Source organism: Micropterus salmoides, unplaced genomic scaffold, assembly GCF_014851395.1.
Source record: "Micropterus salmoides isolate LMB-PRFRI ecotype aquatic unplaced genomic scaffold, ASM1485139v1 Ms_hic_scaffold_6, whole genome shotgun sequence".
In the NCBI taxonomy this organism is placed as follows: Eukaryota; Metazoa; Chordata; class Actinopteri; order Centrarchiformes; family Centrarchidae; genus Micropterus; species Micropterus salmoides.
Window position 1 is genome coordinate 6,651,371 of NW_024044348.1, and position 24,762 is coordinate 6,676,132.

Genomic DNA, 24,762 nt, shown 5'->3' on the forward strand with positions numbered 1-24,762 from the left:
AGGCTTTGAAGAACTGACTCTGTCATTTTTGAAGGCTTAATTTGGGCATTATTATGTGAACATGCACATGGGTTCAGCCTTTCATGAAATACGTGCTTGCTGAATTGACAAATCATGGTTAGTTGTTTACAGGGGCTTGTGTTTGATTAAATGTGTGTACAGTGTTTAGGCCACTGTAGGGTATTTATTCTTATATTTGGATCCCCATTAGTTTTCACAAAATATTTGCTAGCCTTCCTGGAGTCCGCACAAACTAAAAACTTTTCAAAGTGAACATCCTCTAATTCAAGCTGAAAGTCAGCACTTTAATCTTAATTCTATCATTATTTCATTACAAATCCTTATGTTCAGAGCAAAAACAATAGAAAGTGTGTAACTATCCAAATACTTTCTGACTGCACTGTTCATGGTCGGTGTTAAAATGAAAAGGATGCAACTCGCACATAGATTTTGTTCATGAAGATGACCCTCCTGCTTTTGGAATTAGTTAACAGCCTCAATAGGCCACATATGACATTTTCCATAAGGCTGTGACAGTGTGAATGAGTCAGTGTCATGTTGCTTTCTCTGGTGATGGGGATGTCCCTGACATTGGCACCAATTTACAGCTCCCAAAAAAAGACCCTCAATCCCACAAGGAGAGAGTCAGGATTGCTGGGAGTTTCTAGTGATGGAGGGATTTTCCGCCTTGGGAAATGTATTTGTTGAACATGGCACATCAGGCACATCGTTGATATGGATCACTCAGTCCCTCAGTGTTCACATACTGTATGTCAGTTGATCCTGGAGTTTAAGATTATAATTGTATGCCTTGTTGCGCATATTATGTGTTAAGCACTGTAGGAAACCTCACACAGAAATATACCAGGACATTTTTTATTGCTGTAACCTTTTTACAAAACCGGTGGCAATCTGAAACATAGGTTTTTATACAATGCAGTATTTGTTTTTGTACCAAAGCCTTTTCCATTTAGCATTATCAGCGGTGCTTAATTTAATTAATACAATCTAAATTTACCAATGGTTTCTGATTTAGATCAGGAAACATCTGATCACAGAATAAATAAATTAAGAATAAGAATCTGACCAGGTTTTGAAACTCTGTTGCACACATTTCATTTGGTACAATAAAATCATTGACATTCAATAGCCAAACCTACACAGAAATGGCCTGAAATTAAACCTGCTTCCTTCTTACTTTGCATGGACTGTCCTGGGAGGTAATAATGTCGACCACTTAGCCTGTACCTCACCCTCTTATCCATTCAATTAATTCAATTTCTGATATAATGACAGGATCAATTCACCAGTCGTTTAAAACCCTGGAGAGTTTGATTAAATGTCCTATTCAATATGCAGTGGTTCCCTCAGATGTAGAGACTCTGCTGTAGATGTGTGATGTGATACACATTAAGTCAATATGACTAACCATACAGCTTATTAAAAGACCTCTCTGATCAGATGCCTGCTTTTCACCTTAAACCTGATAAGGTTGTCATGGCTAACATTATCTAACAGTTTCCTATTTACACATTTAGCCAGTGGTGTAGTCTAGTTTATTGTAGTCAGTATATTGTCATTTTTCCCTCCCAGCGTCACCCATCCCCGAGCGACCCATCACAGAGCGACGCGTCCCAGAGCGACACCCCATAAGCACCACTGCTCTCACTAATACATCGAGCTTCAGGGGCAGACATAAGAAAATACGTTGAGTGTAGTTTGGTTTTGTTTCTTATCTCCCTTAGTTATTCACATTAGTTCATTTTTAAACTGATTGACCATCAGGCAACTGTGTTGTTGTTTCCGGTCACAGGTCACGGAAGCCCCAAAAGTCAGAGCTTTGCAACACAGATGGGTTGAATTTATGAAAAGTGTGAAAGTTCTGTCACAAAATGATGTAGATATGTATCTTCTTGCTATTTTAAGTGAGTATATGAAAATCTTTGACCTTTCCTAGTGGGTATACAGCGTATACCTGCGTATCGCGTAGACTACATCACTGCATCTAGCCAGTGTAACACAGGTATTCATATGGAGACGTGTCTCTGTATATATATATATATATATATATATATATATATATATATATATTTAGCCTTTAGTTTTGGTCTCCATCAACTCCTGAGGAAAATATCTGGCTCCCTAGCTGCTAGATGTTACACTATCTTCACCAAGTTAGTTGCTAACTTAACTTGCAAGTGTGTCTACTGTTTGGCCACCTGCTGAAGGTGGAAATGACGTTGTGACAACTGACCATAGAGTAGATCTGTCATAAAACCAAAACGGTGAGCTAAAAGAAGCTGAAGCTCAGCAGAGCAGCAGAGTAGGTTATGATTCTGTGAAGTTCTAATACAAGTGAGGCCTTTCATAGTAGTTATACTTTATATAAAATAAATAAATATTGATTTGTGTACTTTTAAGAAATTTGAAATTGTAATCTCTTTTTCAAATTGGCTCTGGCCAATGTACAATGTCTCTCTAGATCACAGTGCTAAAATGTGTCACCTCTTCATGTTTCCTGTTCAAAATTTAACTTATACCTAATACCTAATATCACATTTAATTTGTACCCAATGTTTTGGCTGAGAGGAAGACATCAGAGACACAAAATGTGTTTTGAAAAGTTTCATTTTCAGGACTTAATAGCAGCCTGTTGTGACTTGCGCACTTCCCCAATTCTTTCCTCTCACAACCTCCCCATGGCCCCCCGCTTGCCCTCAGGCTGTTCGACTCCCATGTGATTTCTAGCTCTGTGACTGACAGCTACCCATTTCACCTTGATTTTAATTACACTCCAACCCCTCAATTTACCTGCCCGAAACTACTTCAAAGAAAGCTTACACACACACACAAACACAAAAGCTCCTGAACATTGCACTTCCTTTTCTCCATGACCAGCTGACAGTGTGAATTGAAAGCACAGAGCCTAATCCTACCGCTTGAAGGCTTTTTTAGCTCTGTGTGTCACTCAATAGTCTTTTTATAACCATGCATTTGTGTTTGGGTATGCAGCCTCTGTGATTTTAAACTTTGCTCCAAGGCTCTTTGTGTTTAATGTGTGGTCGTGTACTCTCATAAACCTTTTGCATCTGAGCTTGTGCGTGAATACATGTGTATGTATGGGCGGGCCCATCTACACTACTCCATATCTCCGTCCACACCAGCGTTTTAGGTGCGTATCAGAGTTGATCTCTGTCTATACTAAAACAACTGAAAAAGCACATCTAGTGGCCGTTCATGTACACTGGGCATGCCGGTGTAAACATGAAGCAGATGGTCTATTCCGTAGTTACAGAACATTTGGCGAAAACATAAAGTACTACAGACGAAGAACCACACCAGATTTTATTTTGAATGGACTACTAACGAGCTGGGACTGTTACTGAATGTAACACGGAAGTTAAAAGTGGCTGTGGCGGCGGAAAGCAGTCTGGGAGTCGTCACAAAGTAAATATGGTGACATACACAGTACAAGTGTAGGCTATAAGTGTTATTTGCACAGTACAAAATATTTTAATAAAAATGCCCTGTTAAAAGTAGCTACAGTAGCATCCTGTTTCTAATTTGCGTGACTTATGAGACCCAATCAGAGAGCTGAGCGTCTGCGTCATTGTTTCTTAAGTCCTCCGTTTTTGCCCATTTTCACTAAAGTTTCAAAACGAAATACAGGGTTGGCAGCATTTTCAAACTTCCCTAGTTTTAGTTCTTCGTTTTCGCTGTTTTAGTCTGGACGGGAGGTGCATATGTAGTAAAAGTTCTCCATTTTAAAATGAAAACGCAGTAGTGTGTGTGGCCTGTGTGTGTGGCCTGTGTGTGTGTGTGTGTGAGCCTTTTAAAGTGCTAACACCTGTTGTGAGCCATTGTTAGAGCAGTGATTCTTCCGATGAGTAGCAATGCAGAAAAGCTCCTGGTCTTTGTACAGTGCAAAAATAAAAAACAAGGGTCACAACCATGTCACACTCCTCCTCGTGCATGTTGTGAGTCCATGTTTGTGCCAAGGTTTGACCTTAATAATGCTGCACACTCATTCGGAACTAGTTCATGCATTTGAAGTGCGAGAAAGGCTTAAATTCTTGAGAAAGTTTACATGCACCTTAGAAACCAGGTTTCTGGGGGAAAATTCATTTATACAAAATATGGTGGCAATGTGGTAACTGCTGGTCACTGTAAAATGTGTGTATACATGCAGCAAATCAGTAATTTGAATTTTCCCCTACCCTTGAACTTATTTTGGAGCCATAGCTAATATATTTTAAGTATTGTAAGTGTGAGTGGTCAGTATTTTCCCTTAACGTATCGAAACATAAGCCATGTTTCCATCAACGTTTTTTAATGCGCATTTATATTAGAAAAAGGTTGATGGAAACTGCAAAATTCGGGGGAAAAATCCTTAATTTCGCAAAAAACGTTTTTTACGTTAGCTTGAGGTGGTTTTTGCCTTTGTCCAAAAAGAGTAAATGCGCTAAATAGGAGATGGAAACACTTTTCCTGAATAAGTTCTGACGTAGCGAACTTGTAACTCACGTCTGATCAGCTGTTTCTGCTGTCGGCGTCTTGCCCGTTTGTGCAGAGCTCTGCATACCTGCGAGAATTTCCTGCACCTGGCAGCTGGTAACGCTCATTTATGTTGAGAAAAAAGGTGGATGCAAATCCCGGCAGGTAGTCTTCATCACCTGTTCTGTCGAATTATGCATTCACCTCTTAAAGGTCCTTTTTAGATACTTTACTTTGCACGCTGATCAAACGGGGTTATCACCGCGAATTTTTGCTGAATCTCAATGAATGCTACTTCTACTGAGTGTAACAAAATATTAACGACTCTAAACGTTCATAAAATAAATAGAATCATTTATCACGAACCCCACCAAGGATATTAGCGCTTAAAAGCAGTATTTGGAGGTGCATGTAATACTCGGCAGGCATGCAAAACTCTGCATGACATCGGATATTCCCATAACGTGGGGAGCCATGGCTGGTAGCAACATACCGCTTGAAACACATTTCTGAGGACCTCTCTCCATTTTTCTCTGATCAGTGGCCATCAGGTTCATGCGACTGGTTTTGTGTCTGGTTTGGAACCCATACGTCTTGTTTATTACAGCCATATGTAACGTCAACGTAACGACGCTTGCCGTAGCCTGGTTTATTGGCTCTAAACCAGCTGATGGAAACACATTCTAACCTCAATGCGTCACAACTGACGCTTTCAGACAGCGTGACAAAGCGTAAGGATTTTACGCTAAAGGTACCCTTAAGCATCCATATGAAACGCCCCCACTTTCAGTTTCACTCTGCCTGTGGATTTAATTATTTTGAATATACAGTAAGAATGCATAACTATATATAGTATTATTGTCTTTACACTTGTTAAAGCACTTTGTAACTTGTTTTTGAAAAATGCTCTACAAATAAAGATTATTATTATATTATTATAGTAATGAGTATTTGTTTAATGCTGCTGCACTGTTGTCACAGCAATACTTTTCTTTCATGCCCGTGTGTTAATGCAAAAAGCCAGAAACCTGGTAATAAATGTGCATAGCTAAGAAATCTGGTTTCTCCATGAGCAGTGGAAATCAGATTTCTTGTTTATGTGAAACTGAAAAAAATCAGATTACTGCAGAAAGCTGACCCGGTTACTTAAACTGCACATGGGAGAAGTTTGTCCTCAGGGCTTTCTGCCAGCCGTACTACTTGGTTAGTTATAGGCACCAAAACTAATTGGTTAGGGTTAGGAAAAAAGGAAGGCAGAAAGCCTATCTCCCAAAAAGTTTTGAAAGCAAACTTATCCTACGTGTACTTAAACATACTGATTGTCTCTCCTCTGTCATCTTTTTCACCACACTGGTCTAACAGTTTTTGGGTTTGTGTGAAACGAGAGTGAGACGTAGAGGGAGAGGTGTCTTAATTTAGCCGAGCTGTCGCACATGTTTCAGATCCCTGTGGGGGAAAAACTGCTCTGAAGTTACACTTGTTAAACAGAGCCTCTGCAGTTTACAGACAAGCCGAACAATGCTGCAAATCGAGGTAGATTCATGAGGTCTCAGGTTCTCAAAAGTAACTTCTTCTTTTTTTAGGAATAATGTTGTGTGCAACTTTTCAACAACCTATGTGGATCTTTTTTTATCTCACCAGAAATAGAAACTCACTTCCCTTGATGGGAGAGCGTAAAGAGAAAGAGTTTGGTGACTAATTATGAAGGAAGCTATTCAGATTATTCAGATGCTTGCTCTGCCCCCCTCCTTTCCTCCCCCCAGGCAGTGAAGGGTCTTTTCTGTCCCTAGAGAGTGATGTCAGCATGGCCCATTGAAAACAGCCGCCGTGCGCTTCGAGATGAATGCCCTGGCTGAGCACAATGGCCCCAATTTGAATACCACGCGGATATATGCCAGATCGGAGCCCCAACAAAAGAAAGAGGGCTACTCTGCTCCCATTCAACCATGTTGTTATTTTATTAGTCGTAAATTTGCTTCAAGCGTTTATACCTTTTGTAGTTTTCAAGTGTTTATGGAGTTTGAAACACGTGGGCCACCTGACGGGGTTGCCTGTATTTTGGAATGGATTTTATTTTTGTCGGCTCATAACTGAACGCCGTTGTTGTGTTTGTGTCTGACCGCAGATCTACACAGACTGGGCCAACCACTACCTTTCCAAGTCAGGGCACAAGCGTCTGATCAAGGACCTGCAAACAGACGTCACAGACGGAGTGCTGCTGGCTGAGATCATACAGGTCGTAGGTAAGGAAAACGCACTTTTGATTCCAAAAATCTGCAAAATGAAGTATGATAGAAGTATGAAGTATGATAATGTGTACATTATTACTGAAGGGTACTGACTAACAGAACTATGTCCTTTAAACAAACTGCTGACAGGAGACAGGAGAGAAATGCAGTGTACTACTATATAAGAACACAAAATAATGAAATAAAATATCAGCCTGTGAAAACCAACCTGTAAGTTGTCTTCTACACTACATATTAATTACAGTCCCCTTCTCTTATTGGTTTAGACCAACAATAAAAAGGTATATCTACATATAGATAGTGTCTCATGACTGTTATTTGAATAGGAACGTTTGTAATCCTTCAACCATAAGTTAAACAGACAGTGGTTCACGTGACAACAGAAGTATGAACCTAATGCAGGCAGGCTGTGAAAGTGGGCTGTTCCTCTGTGTTTTTGACCCCTTCACACCCATCTGTGTCATCATCAGTCTTGTCATTTCACCTGGCCATCCTCAGCCTGTCATTTAATCTGCCCTCAGCCTTGAGGTTGAAGCAGGCTGAGAGCAGCTGACCGGTGACTCAGCATGTCCCTGCATCCCTGTGCTCCCGGCTCTCTCCCTCTCGTCTCTGACACAGATTTATGCTTCCTATGATCTGCTCAGTGTCATCCTGTTCAGAGAAGAGTCTCACTGTTCTCACACTGTTGCTGTTGCATGTGATTCCTTTTTGAGAGTTAGATCAGGCTTGTTTGCGTCATAAGGAATTTTATACACTATATGTGAAATGTGCTGAAGGGCCTCCTCCTCTTGTACGGTAACATTCCTCAATGGGTCCAGCTTCCTGCCATCATATGTTGGCTGCTTGTCATCAGGTAATTGCTTCAACAAAAAAGTACTTTGCATGTTGCAGTGTAGCAATGATCTGCTGATTGTTTTCTGTTTATTTATGTGCTTGAATATGGAACTATATTGAAGCAGTCTGTCTTGGTGGCTTCAGAAAGTCAAAGAAAAGTTCTTCCCAGCAAGTAAAACTGTAATTTTTATCATAAAACATGCCGGTAAAACCCCTTGGAGTTCCCTTAAAAGGTATCTGTATTCCTGAAAAGATTCCTGTGGGCAAAACGTGCCACATCGTCATCAACCTCATCCAGTACATTCGGACAGCTGACCACTGCTGGTCTTCTCTCATATTAAAACAACAACAACCAGAGTAATTCACAAGTTCTGCCCTTACCTTTCTGCCTGCTGCCTCCTGTCAATTGGGAAAACCTCACACCACACAATCGCTGGTGAAAACTGAGCAGCCCGTTGATGTCAGAACAGCCATAGTGGGACCGGATGTCGCACCTGTTCAGCTATTTGACCAACTCACACTCGAGGTCAGCATTTTGGAAGAGGCAAACCTTCAGATCAAGGTCATCTGTAAAGTTCTTATGAAACTGCCCTTGAGGCAAACATGAATGTAATCTGTGCAACAAATTTCAGCAAGGTCCGTGGCTCGTGCAGACTACACGACTTTCATTGTTGGCCGATCACTGTGCTGCTCAGACTACACAACTTGCCATCTTGTGACAGGAGTCTTGAAGTCGTCGTGGTGTTCACATAACGTGACTGATTGGTGACAGGGGGTCACACACTATACAAGCTGACAACAACTTTGTTACCCGCTGGCTGGTCTCCAAAACACGTTTTGTCAAGAAAACGTGTTTTAAAAGGCCACTCGAAAATGTGCAGTTTCATTGTATTGGGGAGCACTAACTAAAACTAACACAGATTTTGACAGATTTGTGAGCAATATTTGAGAGAAAGAGGCCTTTTTTTGTACATAGAGAAAGGCTTAGATCTTTGAGTTCAGCTCATGATGAATGGGGGCAAAAACAAAAGTATAATTTTGTTCAGTGTATATATGTATATAGAAACGTACAGCAACATATATTTTAAGCAGTTAAAGTTTTTTTTCTTCTATCTTTTAACTGAATAGTTTTACTTTTACTACTCACACCTTATAACCACTATTACGAAAATCAATAAAAAATATTTCAGTGGAAGGAAAACCTTTTTTTGGGTAGAACTACTTAAAATACGTGGACATATGCAGTGTGAACATATGCAGCTTTGTTTTAAGGGGTCACAATCCAAAAGATTTGGGAACCACCGTTATAAAGTCTGGTTGTGAGTGTCTATTGAGACCATCGTCTACAGTTAGGTCTGTTTTAGAAGACAGTTGACAAGAACACATTAAAAGACTACATATTCATTCACTGGGCAGATAGAGGAGTATTCTCTCGCAGGGTAGGTGATGCAATATGTGGTCCTGAGGTGGAGCTGCACTGTGGGCCCAACCGTGCCTCCTGACGCAGGAGGCCGTGCTGTTGGCACAGTTGTCAGCTGTGAGCTGACGGCCGTGTCTCAGCTGCTGTGGGCTGGGCCTCTAATAGATGGGAGGAATCCTTGACACCATACACACACACCCCCTTTGAAAAGAAGCAGCACAACATGCATCTCGGTCGGGCCCCCAGCGGCCCCGTTCCCATTTGCTGTGACCAGATAGTGTTTCATGTCTCGGTGGGAGGGGAGTGGAGGGGGGGGGGGTCACAGTCACCGGCATGAACACCTCTGCTCTCCTCACTCAGCCAGCTACTGTCTGGGAAACACACACTCAGGGATCGCCACTGGAAATAAAACAGAGGATTACATTAACTAAACACGCCTGAAAAGAGATTTGATTCGCTGCTCTTGTCTCTCTCTGTCTCTGCCTCCTCTTTCGGTCTGTCCTCAGCCAATGAGAAGATTGACGATATCAATGGCTGTCCCAAGAGCCGTTCTCAGATGGTAAGTGTTTGTTTTGACAGAACATGGTGATATTTACGTGTGTGTGTGTGTGTGTGTGTGTGTGAAGAAACAAACCTCTTTCATGTCCCATCTTACTAACTCATGTTGCCCCCACTGGGAGCTGTGGTTCAAAAGTCACTGGTGAATAGTTGTAGATGGTAATGGTTAGTCCATTTATTTTTACTTTTGTGGTCTTGCGGGCTGCCATCTGTGAAACCTCTGGCTCAGACTTCTAGCAGTTGGCTCTCAGTTGAAAACATCACAGGCTTCGGTTTTGGAGACAGTTTTGCCTCATCTTATTACAGTTGCAAAGGAGGCAGCATTCCTCTCATCTCCAGGAGTAAAAGCAGGCAGGGAGCATCAGCGCTGATGACAAAGAAAATGTTTTAGCCAATTATGATGTGATTTTGTCTACAGTGACATTTAGCAGAGATGTTAGTTCCTTTGTAACGCTGCTGGTGGGATTTCAGTGTTTTCATAGTTTTGTGTTCTCTGTGGGAAATGAGCCGACAATGCCCTGGGCAGGGCTGCCCTCCGCTGAATGTGAAGGGTCTCAAATTGGGCCGTGTGTGCCAGCTGAAGGGGGCTATTTTTGGCCACCAGCCAGACTACTGAAGCCTCTCAAAGCGGGGGGGGGGGGGGGGGGGGGTACACACCCATAGTTAACAACTGAGGAGGAAGTGGAAGCACAGCTGATGCCTGAACCTTTCTTTTTCATTACCCACATGGATCCTTATTACTATACTTCATCCTGTTGTTCCTTGCACCTTTAAAGCTAGAGTAGGTAACGCTGGTGAAACTAGCAAGAGACTGCTAGATTTATAAAGTATCCAACCCAAAAAAAATACCCACCCCCTCTCTTCAGGCCTACCTCTAAAGCCACTCCCCCAAACAAATTTTCATGCACAATGAGTGCTTGGGCAGAGAGTGCACAGGTCGGCAGGCAGGTAGGTAAGTGGCTGAGCCAATCACAAGCCTGCTACAGTCACAGATACCCAACCCAGCATTTTTCTTTTAAAGACAAGGATGCTTCTGAGACAAATCAAGTGGTTCCAAAAATATGTCTGTTAGTGCGCTACATGTTCATAGATGGGGTGTCTGCCAGTCAAAAGGAAAACAAAAAATATTTTTAAGTGTGCATTTAAGCAATGTGATGTTTTTTATTGGATAATGGCTGTCAAAATCTGCTTTTATTTTGCATGGATAAGCTCAGATCTTGCAGTTTGTGTGTGTATGAGTATTTTTGGATCGCTGCTTATAATCTCAGTAGGTTTGTCAGCTTTAAAGCAAAACCTGAGGCACTCAAGCAGTGCTAAGGGCAGGTGCAACCGTAGTCATTATGCAAATGTGTGCTTTGTGTGTTGTAATACTGTCAAAACAAACACACTCAGGTCTTGAGAGTTTAGTTAGTAGCTGGGGTGGAGGAGTTTGAGAGCCCACTTTTACTGCACTTTATTTCATTGCTTTCAAACCCCCAAAGCTGCTGCCAATTACCACCACTTAACTTAACCTCCGTCTAAATGAATAAACATGGAAATAAGCTCCATCAGTGGAACAAACCTCTCTCTCATCTCACACTCAAGCTAGCTGATTAGCATGCAGGCTATCCAGGCCGAAGTGAGAGGCCGTTTTTACAACTGTCACATCCTCGTTAAACGAACCCCCATAGTCGGGTCATTGCTTTGCCACCCAGTCAGGCTTTGTGTGTGTGCATGTGTTTGTTTGTGTCTGTCTGTGCGGGTTCATCCCAGAGTGAGGGTGTTGATTTGACACAGAGCTGTTAAAACCACACAGGATGCCACGCAAACACAGAGACACACACACAAACATATACAGGCTGTCTCGTCAAAGCATTAAAATCTGGTAATGGATTAATTTACTTTTTACTTCAGATACTGTGGAGTGGTGCAACAAAGTTGTGCAGAATTTAAAGGTAGTTCAATTAAAAACAGTTGGCAGCATTTTCTGCATATTATCCAGAGCACCGGGACACTGTTTCCTGAAAGAGATGTTGCTGTTGATTTTTTAAAAATGGCATTTCAACAGTGCTGTAATTACGACAAATTAAATTAATTTCACCTCGATTGTAAGGGGGTTGAAGTGACAGAAATCTCAAAACATAGACAAATAAAACCAAAATGTTTTGCATGGCAAGATCCACATGGTCTAAGTGAGAAAAGATGTGTATGTTTTTTTGTATGTTGGAGGAACTGAGCCTTTTATTATTATTTTCTCGTGGCCCTCAGCAGATGAGATTTTGGACACTTTATACATATATTTACATCAGAAATGTATGAATACTCCATTATTTATATATTTACAAATTTAATCATGTGGTCTTTTAGACTTTGCTTCTCTACTGGATATTGAGAAAGAAAGAAAGAGTGAAAGAGACTTTGTTTGTATTAGTGAAAGGGTTTCTGTCTTGGTAATGTAATTTAGGTGCTTGGACAGACTCTTAGGTTTAATTGTATTCTTAATACACTTTATGCTGTACTGGTTTGTCCTCTCCTGTCTGCCTATTTTCTACCACTGCAAAAGAGAGAGGGAGAGGTAAGTAGGTAGACTGACAGACAGCCACACAGGTAGAAACCAGCAGGACCAGGTGTTTAATGGGCCTAAGGAAAAACAGACTGAAAGAAACATCAACAACCATTGAGGAATTTTAAATGAGGAAACAGCTCTTCCACTTCATGTCAGGCTCCTTGCTGATACTCTGTGATCGTGTATTAAACTGGCCTGAAAATAGAGCTTTCTTTATTATTCTGTGTTTCACCTTCAAGTGCATCGTCACACGGCCACGCGGTTTTTACCTCAACGGAACACACCTGGTACTTAACTTGAGTGCACACAGTCACATTTGTCTGTCAGACTGGTGGGTAGATAGATGGTTGCTTTTTTTGAAGCAAGTGAATTTTAGTATTTTTGTAGATGGTGAAGCTTTACGCAGGTAAGCAGGAAAAGATCCAAGATATGTTTTATTAATGATTCATCAGGCTGGTAAATGTTTGATCAAAGGGAGCGGTAACTTCTGTTTGTGTGCGTGTGAGAGAAAGTGAAATCCGCAACTTTGTCAGCTGGTCAGGATTCAGGTCATCACATGGTGGACAAAAAAACTACAGAGAGCTCACAGTTACAGTTTCTAAGCAACCAAATATAACAAAGCCCAAATCTTTATTTCAGAGAACGTTAATGGCCCTGAAGACTGGTTGTCTAAGCTGCCAGGGTGCACACAGACATACTGTGCTCATTTGTTGCACAAGTAATCTGTTGCAGTAACAGTTAGTCTATTCATAGAAGATATGACACAACAGTTAATAATTCCAGAAACCTTGGAAAAATGTGGCCTCTTTTAAATAAAAACAAATTCACAAAAGTCTTCTGAACAAGCAAAGATAACCCAAAGGTGTTTTCATACAACAAATTAAAGAAGCTTTTCCGTAATTATTCTGTGCAAAGTTCAGCAGGGAGATGCTGATGTAGCCAGAGGAAACGCTTGATTTTATTTGTGAAAGCAGACGGTGTCAGCCTGAGGATGACTACGAACATCAAAAATAAAAATAAAGAATAATAAATCTCATAAGAATCATATTTAAATATGATACATTCAAAAGAGCAAATGCATGCTGTGAATATAATATGATTACATACATGGATACAAAGAAACAGCAGCAAGTCTATAAAAATGCAGAAGAAAAAAACTGAATATGCAGGCTGAAATTGATGTGTGTGATTTTGCATCCTGGTGTGCGTCATAGCTTCTGATGCATTTTATTTTTTTATAAATAAGCAATGAAAAGCAGCACTTCTCTGAGATGTTGAAACCTCTGCATACATTTCCCAGTCAAGAGAGAGAAGATTGTTGAGTTAGATGTCAAAGTTCAGCAGGTGAGCTGGTAGCTGGAATGTGTGAAACCTCCTGAGAGAGTGTAAGTATGTGTGGGCAGATACTAACAGATTTCACTAAACACACACGGACATAACACGTTATTCCACAACCATGTTGGGTGATCAGACTCCACAAGACCCAACAGCTCAATGAAACGAGAACTTTCAGCAACGAAGCTGGTGTTGTGATGCTAGAGTCATAATCATATCAGGCCAAGTCTCGTTTTTTCTGAAATATCAGCCAATTATGTTGTGTAGTGATAGTAGGAAGGAGGTTTCTCCTAATAAGACCAGAATAGAATTGGAACACCTGCACTGTTGGGCTTTTTGGATACTTAATTGATTTATTAATTTGGTCAGTAATGTTTACATTTTTTTTTACGTTTTTTTTTTATTAACTCACAGTTTAAAGAATAATCCTGGTTAATTACAATACAACTCAGCACCTATTTTTTTCACCTAGATTTGTTAGTTAATAATAACATGGTACCCACCAAGTTAATTGCTGAGATCAAGGAAAAGGGACATTGCTAAAATTAGGTTAGCCAAACTTATTTGGGAGACAAAACAGGCAAACCGTAAAATTATTACCCAAACTGTCTGTTGTGTAAACATGCGTCACTGTATAGGGACCCACTTCTGGTTCCATGTCTGACCACTTGTGTTTCTTCTTGTAGCTCGATTTCACAGATTGTCTCTCAGTGGGCCTCACAGGCCAATAGAAACACCAGTCTAGTTTAAGTTTTAAGTAATTTGCCTCCCTTGATGCTCTTGCTGTCTACAAGACTTTTTCATTCCGACAAGGACAAGGTTCTGTGCAACAGACTCATTACTTCTAAGGTTTTGACATGAAAACCGTCAAATTTAAGTACTGAAAATCATTGCTTAGGATTGGCTGTCAGCAACTTTGGTTTAAAAATACCTGCCTCAGTATCAGTCTTCAAAAGCTCCTATGAGTCAAATCCTGCTTCAGACACGCAACACTCTTGCTCACACACACTCCCTCTGTCCCTCTATTTAGCGCAATCTCTCTCTCTCTCTCTCTCTCTCTCTCTCTCTCTCTCTCTCTCTCTCTCTCTCTCTCTCTCTCTCTCTCTCTCTGTCCCTCTATTTAGCGCAATCTCTCTCTCTCTCTCTCTCTCTCTCTCTCTCTCTCTCTCTCTTGCTCTCAATTCAAGAGGTTTTATTTGTATGACTCTGCAGGGCATAGAGAACTATAGGGTCTATGGAAGGGAGGTAATAGTATATTTATAAAATATAAAAATACAACAAATGAATTACTAATTAATAATCATAAAACACAAACCATGTGGGACAGGGGGCTCACAGAGCTGTGGAGCTATCGCTCGCTCTGTCTGTCTCTCACACACACACAACAATAGCTTCCCTGTGATGGGAATACGTGTGTTTGTTCAGAGGGCTGTTGGCTGGCCAGCCCCATGCTGCTGCCCGGAGCCGGAGCAGAGCAGGAGGTGACGGTGGCCTGGATGGAGGTGTAAGGTCGGGCAGAGCAGTCACACTGCAGGAACAGATCACAAATCCAGGCAGGTAGGAACTACTGGTGGTGTCACGGTGTTGCATTTGAGAGATTGTTATCTGGGCTTGTTTAGAGGTATTTTATTCCCTTCTCTGGATTTAGTTGTCTTACTCTTTTTGACTGTTTGTATGTCTGCTTACTTGGTGTATATTTTTGAGCATTGTGTAATCTTTCTAATTTTACTTTTACGTGAGTTAGTTTTCAATCATCCATCAGCCACTTGTCCTAACGTGCACTAAAGTGTTTGGAGAACTGAAACGTAATGAGCCAAAGAATGAGGCTAGAAAGTGGATATTAAAACAGCTCAAAATGACACTTACAGTCTTGCAGAAAACAGCTTACATTGTATTTCTGGTTTAATTTTGTTGTTTGGTAGTCCAACTTTCATATTCCTGTTAATAACGGATTAAACTTGATTTCAAGTAAATTTATTTTCAATAAGCCTGCAATGAATGGATGAATTAAGAGTAATGTGTTAAAACTTAATAATTCATTTAGACGCAACTTTAGCCAATCAGATGAACCGAATCTTATTTTATTTCCGCAGCAGCTCAACAATCCAAAGGTATTCTATTTAAAGTAATATCTTTGCATTTCAGAAGTTGTAAATGACAAATTATTATTATAGTTTTTAAGTGATAAAGACTTTGTAAACCATAAATCCTTGTCAAAATAATCTATTTATTTTTGGATTACAAAGATAAAAATATAATTGGTGTGGTTGGCATTTTTGCCTTTAGTTTTGATAGCTGACAGTAGTGTAGTGACAGGAAATGAGGAAAGAGAGAGAGGAGGGCAGACATATAATAAAGGTCCCCAGCTGAATTTCAAACTGGGGGTGTTATAGTTATATGCACAGCAACACCGCAGCTTTTTGCAGTAACCTATGGAATGTACTGAACATTACAGACTGCTCAGTGGTAAAGAATACACAAGGGAGGATTTCCTAAGTGATATTACCATATATCAAGTGATTGGTATATTATTTAGAAACAGACTGGGTAAGATGTACAATAAGTGGTTGACGATGGATGTATGGATGGATGGGTAAGATGTCAGGCTCTGTAGCTGATGGAGGATTGTTGAGTTGAATAGTGTTCCTGTTTTTTCTGAGCTCCGGTTTTAAATAGCAAGAGGTTTCAGTATGTATACCCTCCGAAAGGTGAACTATCTCAGCAGGACAGGCATGGCATTTGTGATGAGGTATCTTAATGAAGCATATTTTCTGCAGGCTGCTGCTATTTAAACTTCAGCTATACCGGGGAATTTGGGACAGGGGAGTGGTTCAGTCACTCAGATGAAGTGTAGGCCATGGGTATTAAACAAAAGTCTCTAGGTATGTCGGTGGGGTTAGAGGGGTATTTAAGACAGGTTTATATTTAAGGAGCCTGTGGTATTCAGAGTAGGCCATAGCCTGCATTCCTACTATTCCTAATTTTTCTGCTGTATCACCTCAAAGGACAGCACATGTCGGCCCATCTAACAGCTGTTTCTAAGGTCAGAGGTGACGGAAATTACATCAGGGGCAGCACTGTTGTTTCAACTCAAATCAATGACCTGAAGTCTGCCAGCCTCTCCTCACACTAACATGGCTCAGATAGATATGGCTCTCACACTAGAAGTGGATTAACTAGTAGTGATCAAGTAGTAGATTGAATAATAAGATAGTGGTAAAACAGTGAAGGATGTCACTTCCCATAGATGATGCAGAAAGTAGTAATCAAGTATGCATATAAATATAGTTAGTTATAGTCCGGTTGTGGACGGGGGTTGCGTATTAATAAAACCAGCAGTAATATAGTTATTAGTGACCAGGTGGTAAATCTAGTAATCTAGTTAGGATATGGTAACTAATAACTATTAATTTTGTGGTAGTGAATGGAAGTAATAGCGGTTGAGTAGTAAATGTAATAGTAATATGGTAGTGGGTTTAACTGATGAAAATATGATGTTGTATGTAACCAGTAGTAACTGCTAGGGTGTGTAACTAATAGTAATATGGATGTGGACGTAGGGGATGTAACAAAAAGTAATGCAGTAGTGGGTTAACTGATAGTATTATGGTAGCTGAAGTAACTAATGGTAATATGGTACTGAGTGTAACTACAGTAATAGTAATGTGGTAGTAACTGCAATTTATTATGGTAGTGAAACTAATAATTATACTAGTAATAAAGTAGTTGATTTAACTGATAAAAAATATGGTAGTGGACATAACTAATGGTAATATGCCAGGGAATATTACTGACTAACTGACTAACAACAGTAGGATGGTAGTGAATGTAAATAAAAGTAATGTTGTGAATGTGACAAATAATAATATGGCACAAGATGTTACTAATAGTAACACAGCTGTGGATGCAAATAGTAGTAATGTGGCAAGTGTAACTAATAGTAATGTACAATAATAATACATCAACTATAGTAAGTCTAGTGGAAGTTATATAAATGTAGTAGTAGTAATAGTAGTGGTAACTAATAGAGGTATGGTTTTAGATGGGTAGCACTACATCAGTAGTAACAGTGGGTTTAATCATCAGTTACTTGTGGTTTAGTGGATTTAGATTCATAGGTTTAGTTGGACACGAGTGGATATATCTGCAGTGAGTAGACGTTAAGATATCTCAGTAGAGGCAGATGTAAATGAGCTTTTACTTCAGCTTCTCACCTCACAGCCGGATACTTCCTAACAGGAGAACCACAGAGGGAGCTGTAGGTCAAGCTATATTTAGTCAGTGCATATTAAGTGTAATCATGTCATTAATCTTTAGTGAGCACGACCCTCCCGGTTACAGCCCACACCCTGCTTCATTTACAAAGGACATGGTTCATATGTATTTTAGTTTCGAAACCACTTGGAGTATCACTGCTCTATATCTGTACTCACTTGGCTGTAAGAATATATTTGAGCTGTTGTATTTTCACAATGGGTTTACTGTAAGTACATTGTGGCAGATTTGTCTCAGTGTGCGATAGATCTTCTCTCACTTGTACTAATGTCATGCTAAAAATGCTAAAATCCATGCTTTTAAATGTCAATTAATCGCACTGTCTAGAACATCACCTTTATTGTCTACCTCTAGATGTAAAATGAGAGAGCAATGACTGTGCCAAATTGATATCTTTTATGTTGTACCTGTGTTTGCTCATCCGAAAACCACTGTTGGTAAACTTTGATCGCCCATTCTGCTATGGCTCTGCTTGATGACTTGTTTTATGTGGTTTTCTTTGTGATTACGTGGGCCAGCCATCAGCCTCGGTGTGTATATAATGGGTCACATGGGCTCTAAACAAAGCCTGTCTGCCTATCAAATCCTCTCGCAGTCCAGTGACAGCTCAGCAGTCTGCTCATGTTGCCAAGGCTGCTGTCATAGCAACTTAGTCAGTATAGATGGTTTGCTTCTCTGTTGCTCTGCTGACAAAAGTCTGCTTGGTTTGAAACCTGTTTTGACTATGTCACCATGTGGCCAATATTCATTTTGTGCTTTGCACATATGAACAGTCAGTCACCAGATATATGGGTGACTTTCTTACCACTTTCCAATGCTGGTATGAATAACTATACTTTTCATGTCCACCAGAGAGGTTACGGTTTTGGGACCATTTGTTTGTCTTAAAATTTAATATCTCGAAAACTAGTTTGCAAAACATTTTGCAAAAATCTTCCTTGTACCTAACCCTAAGCAAGATTCAAACATTCATACAAATTAAAGCTATTGTCAGTGATTCAGCATAATTGTCTGTTATGCTGACGATGCATTTTAATTTAGTATATGTAATATCCATTTGGACTAGCATTTTAAATTTTTTATATATATAAAATACATTTTGAGGATTGTATCAATCCAATGAACATAAACACATTTAGTGTTTATAATTCCCATTATAGCAGCCTATTTTTCACTGGTCCAACAGTATCAAATCAATATATATTGAAGGATATCTGATCTGTATTCCCAACATTTTCATCCTTGTCAGTGTTGATGTTCAGCACCTCTTTTCTGAAAATTGGAATGGTTTAGTCGATTTTGTGCTGCCAGCTTTCCTTTGTAGATAGATTTATAGGTTTCCCTTCCAATTGTTGCCATTACGCTCTCAGGAGAGGCGTGCAAAAGACAGACCATCATGCTTCCTCACATTATACAAATATGCAAATTCAAATGGAAATGTGCAGGGTGCAGTGTCTTACAGCTGTGCCTGTGTCTCTCTGTCTAGATTGAGAATATCGATGCCTGCCTCAGTTTCCTGGCAGCTAAAGGAGTCAACATCCAGGGTCTGTCTTCAGAGGGTAAGCTGGACTCCTGTACTTCTGCAAAGAGGTAGACCTAAGGCCAAGCCAGGCCAGACTTAACTGCTAAACACGTGTCCTTGCTATGGAAAAAGATCAAGAATGGCAACTTGATACTTTGAGGCATTTTTATTGGCATGCTCTTTTGCCAGGACACACTACATTAATGCCAGACAGTACACATTAAAACATGTAGGCTTGATAGGGCTTATTATACCCTATATAGAACGAATTTACCATAGTGCAGTGTTTAAATGTAGCCTACTTCAAAACAAGATTGATGTTGGCTTACATCATATTATTCACACAGGGAACCTAGGAACAATAATACTGGCACTAATACTACTAGTGTTATTTTACTTATTTGCTTTGTGCAGAACAGTGACAGCAATAAAGCTTACCCTATTCTGTAAAGAGTACACATAACAAGTATTTGTGACTTTCCTCTTGCAGTCCAAGAACATGCAAGTCAGATAGACTGGAGAGCTACAGCCAGCAGTATACAGCAAATTAGATTGTATTGGTTGTGTTTTCAGGCTGCTGTTGAATACAACTTTGCAAGAAAATACTTTTATACTCTCTGCAACTTAAAGTCTACTCACTTAATTGCGTCAATGCCAGATAAAGAAGCTAACAAGTCAGGTTACAGCTTGTATATTCTTAACGATAAGTACACAGGGCCCCTAAAACCTAGTATAAGTCTGTGGAATTAAAAGGAAGTTACTTTGTTACCATTAAATTCGTACCGTTTTCTTTTAGGTCACAAACTCGTCAGTTTTCCGTCAGTCGCATTCAAATTTGTTTGGAATCCGCTGCTGGCTTAACTTCCATAAGTATAAATGATACTTACTGCCTGTGATACTTAATACGAGTAAGCAGAATGAGGAATGAGTCACAGTATAACAACAATATATCAATAGACAATGACCGCCAATAACAACAGTAGTCATAATGCTATTCTGTAGCATCTGTTAGCTTTAGTTTCTTAGCACAGAACAGCCCTGCAGCTGTCATTTTGAATGGTTATAGTGGTAGAATTTCTCTACAACTTTCACCCTCACTTTTGCTTTCATCTATACATCTTTTTCCTTCCTCCCCTCATCTGCCTTTTCCTTTTAAATCCCACGTTGTCCTTCTTCCTGACCCACAGAGATTCGGAATGGTAATCTGAAAGCCATCCTCGGCCTCTTCTTCAGCTTGTCCCGCTACAAACAACAGCAGCAGCAGGCCCAGAAGCAGATCTCCCAGCCCTCTCTCCCACCCGCCGCCCAGTCCCAAAGCACACACCCTCCCCTGAGCCAGCAGAGCAGCGCCCCGGCCAAGCTCAGCCACTCTCCGCATGGGACTCCTGCCCTTACAGCCCAGAAAGCAGCACAGGCCGAGATGCAGTCCAGGTGAGGCTCACTGGCCCGTTTACGCAATGGAAATGTTAGGAACATAACCTTGAAACTGGGTGAATGGGTTTGTCTTTGTTTTCTTCACTTTCTTGCGTTTTCTGCTATTCTAATCCATCATTTTGCCATCTCGATCTTCCTGTTCACGCTTTCTGTCATTTATAAATGTAAACCTGACCTCTCTGTCCTCTTCCATATCTCTCTTCTTTTGTCTTCTCTAGGGATGGGTCTCAGAGTAAACTACTCAAGTTTTCCCTTGGTCAGAAAAAGACCTCTAGGTCAGCTTCTCCAGTCTTTCTGTTTTCTTGCTCCTCCCTCTCTTTCCTCCACCACACCTCCTGTCCCATCCCATTCCTGGAAATTATGATGGTAGAAATTGCCCCTAATCAAGGATAACGTTTCTTTTTTAATGACTTTCATGTTGTCCATGATTAAGGGCAATCTCTACTACAAGCACTATCTAATATGCATGAGTGGTAGTGTTGAGCAGATAGGAACTAGAGCTCCAGGCTCCATTTTCGGACGGCCCTGCTTGTCTGGCAGTGCGCCTCATTTGGCAAGTCTGCTAAATGGGCTGTGAAAGACCTTTAGATAACCCTTAAGTAACTGTGTGTGTGTGTATGTGTGTGTGTGTGTGTGGGGGGGGGTGCTTGTTAAGCACATCCCCCATATAATGTGACATTAATAATTAACACAACAAGAATATGTGGCTGGAGTGTGTCTATAATGTTTCGTTCAAATTTAACTTCTGTCTGTGTTCACTGTGATGCACTCAAGTCTCTTTTTTAGCATGCAGTGTTGTATTATGTGATGACGCACCTTGAAATTGGATTTAGGATGTGGTTTTGCATGCTGCCTATCCCAGATTCTGTTTACAATTGCACCTGCTCCTCTCCAAAGCAATGCAATGGCCCCACCTCATGGTCAGCATGTGTAGATGAATAGATTGATGCCACTGCTCATTTTTCAGACTGTGAATCAACAAAACAACACCATGGTCAAACACAGCCAATATGAAAGAATCAAAATGAAGAAAGCCATTTGCAAAACATTATTAATAATACCTAGAAGAAGAAGGTGGTTCAGAGTTGAGGATTTAGTGTGCTGTAAACCCTAGCCCTCTTCTTCATTTTCAGCAATGAGCATGATATTTACCGTGAAAAAAGTTTTTTCATTTAAATTTTTATCTGTATTTGACAGGAAACAAATTGAATATTCCTTCTATACCCAGCCAGTCCAAAAGGCAAAGGCAATATACTGACTAGTCCTGCCATAATTGAAAGCTAAATTATCTTAGTCTACCCTCGACGAAATAATGTGGTACAACATATTGCCTTGCAATGGCCAGATAAATACTGGCCAGTCAAAATGAATGGCATGTCGGAAATGAGAGTTTTTATAATGTATACAGGGGAGCCGAGACAGAGAGAGCTGTAATCTGCTTATCAGCATATGTCTCACAGTCCCGGGATGATGATGATGTCGGCACTGGTGAATTAGCATTTCATTAACAGTCTGTGAGCCACTGCCTGGTTAGATTACAGCTTGGCTCACAGACCTCACCAAAGGCAACAGGATCGACTTACAATAGGGAATCAACGTGTCAAAAATTTTACCAAGGCTTATCCATGGCCAGAATATCCTGACCTAATCCATGTGGTGAAATAAAAGAGCAGGATATGTAATCTGAGGCTGCTGAACTCCTCCTCTGGGACCTGCACTCTGTCAGCCTTTCCAATCCATTCAGAGATATGTCCATGCTGTTGTGAGCTCATCTGTCTCCATGAGATTACTGTAGGTGTGTTTAGGGGGGCAAGCAGAGTTGCAAGAAAAGCAAACAATAGTTTATTTATTTTTATTTAACCTTTATTTAACCAGGAAGTCCCTTGAGATTGGAATCTCTTTTTCGAGGGAGACCTGGCCAAGACAGCACACCAGCTACAATTTAAATAGAAATTCAGCATAGTCAAAACAAACAAACAAGCATCACACTTAAAGGAAAGGGACTAAGCCAGGTCACATGTGACAGTTACATTTCTCAGTTACATGGTATTTTAACATGGCTTTAAATGCATTTAATGGTGGGACTAGATCATTTAGATGTAGCAAGTTATTCCAAGACCAGGGAGTAAGTAAGTAAGAGAAGTCTTTTTTTCAAGAGTAAAAACTCTTGGAATCTGGTAAGAGAGCCACCTGGTGGAACAGAGATAAAAAACTGCTGGAATTCGGCTTCAGGAGATTACACAAATATGGTGGCAGTATATCCAGCATTGCCTTGTATAGAAAAATATGCAAATTAAGTTGTCCACATAGACTTAGTGATGGCCAGCCTGCCAGTTTATAAATCGTACAATGATGAGTACGGAAATCAGTTAAAAAGTGCAGAGCACTATCGTACACACAATCTAAAAGGTGGAGAGTACTAGAGCTACAACATCACCATAGTCCAAAACACTTAGCCTGCACAAGTTTTATTTCTGGCTGTTATGTTTAAACAAGCCCTATTTCTCAAGTAAAAACCCAACCTTAGTTTCAGCTTTTTCACAAGGTTTTCAACATGAACTTTGAAAGAAAGTTTGTCGTCGAGCCAAAAACCTAAAAACTTATGATGAAACATTTTAGTTGTATTATCTGGGGATTGGGACAGTGCCCTCGAAAACGTCATACATTTGGTTTTCTTCAGTGAAGGGGCAACTGAATATACCACTGTGCCATACGCATGAAGGTGCAGTTTAGCAGTTTGCATGTCATTTCTAATATTATTTATAAATATAGAAAATAAAATGGGGGATAAAATCGAACCTTGAGTGACACCCTTGCAAATCTCTAATCTATAGAAACACATTGTATTTGCTCTGTAAGATTGATTGTTGTTTTTCTTATTTCAATATTACTTAATCTATTTAGCAGTAGCTCATGATCAACAGAGTCATATGCTTTGGACAGATCAACAAATAAGGCAGTGCAATATTGCTTTTTTATCCAAGGCATTTATAATGTCATTTAATAGCAGCAAAGTTGCTGTAACAGTGCTGTGCCCAGCTCTAAAACCTGACTGTATATCAGTTATAATGTTGTGCTCTGACAAGTTATTTGATTGACAGTTTATTTGAGCTTGAGCAAGAATAGAGAGTATAGAGAGTTTGGAAATTGGCCAATAATTGTGAAGATCTGAAGGGTCTCCACCTTTTAGCAAGGGAAGCACATAGGCTGCTTTCCATAATTTGGGGATTAAATTTGTCTGCAGACTACAATTAAAAATGTATGCTATAGGCTTAGCCATAATTTCAGCTGCAACCTTTACTAAGAAAGGTTTTAGTTTGTCAGGTCCTATAGCGTTTAGAGTTTACAGGAAGGGAATTCCTCATTAGTAGTTGTCCCTGACTGAAATGGATTGTTATAGCAGATGTTACATTTCGGACGACACATTGTGCTATACAGTAACATGAGGAACACACTTGTGCTGCACTAAAATGCTTACTGTAATAAATCTGCAACTCTCCTCCCCTGGTGCTTGCAATCCTAATTAAGAGATACCCTCCTGTTTGTGATTAGAAGCTATAGACTGGATGTGTGCTTGTCCCCCGCAGACTGTGTTATAAACCTGCAGCAACCAAATGTTTTCCTTCAGTGTGTGAGGGGAGGGCTTTATATCTAATATTCAAAAGTTCTCTCGTAAACTCTTATCACCTTAAGTCACTTTCATAAACAAACTTAATGTTTGGCCTGTTTATGCCCTCTTCCTTCCTTCCTTCCTTCCTTTCTTTCTCTTCTTTGCTTCTCTCACTCCATCAGACTTCCCGGCCCCTCAGCGAGGGTGTCCACTGCCGGCGGTGACATCCCTCCAAGAGGCTCGGTCAGTGCTGCTGGGAACCGACGCAGCCAGGGCTTCAGTGACAAGACCAAAGCCAACTCGCACCTGAACAAAGGTAGGCCTCATGTATAACCACAAACACACACACACGCATATCTGCATTTTAACACAGCATTTACTATTTTAAGATGTCAAGGCCATCTCAGTGCTATGATGTTGGTATTTACATCTGTGTGTGTGTGTGTGTGTAAGAGAGAAAGAGAGAGAAAGCCAGAATGATGTTAA

General features: G+C 40.3%; 1 protein-coding gene across 2 annotated transcripts in view; it reads left to right on the forward strand.

Annotated features, from left to right (window-relative positions):
- nav2a (neuron navigator 2a) overlaps window positions 1-24,762 on the forward strand; it is a 220,104-nt gene that overhangs the window by 130,921 nt on the left and 64,421 nt on the right. Inside the window, exons 4-9 of one of the 2 annotated variants that reach the window (XM_038702109.1) lie at window positions 6,620-6,737; window positions 9,504-9,556; window positions 19,197-19,269; window positions 20,420-20,663; window positions 20,885-20,941; window positions 24,459-24,592. In XM_038702109.1, the coding sequence (XP_038558037.1) occupies window positions 6,620-6,737; window positions 9,504-9,556; window positions 19,197-19,269; window positions 20,420-20,663; window positions 20,885-20,941; window positions 24,459-24,592 (679 nt within the window). The remainder of the gene's footprint in view (window positions 1-6,619; window positions 6,738-9,503; window positions 9,557-19,196; window positions 19,270-20,419; window positions 20,664-20,884; window positions 20,942-24,458; window positions 24,593-24,762) is intronic. The other variant, XM_038702110.1, reaches the window with a different exon arrangement.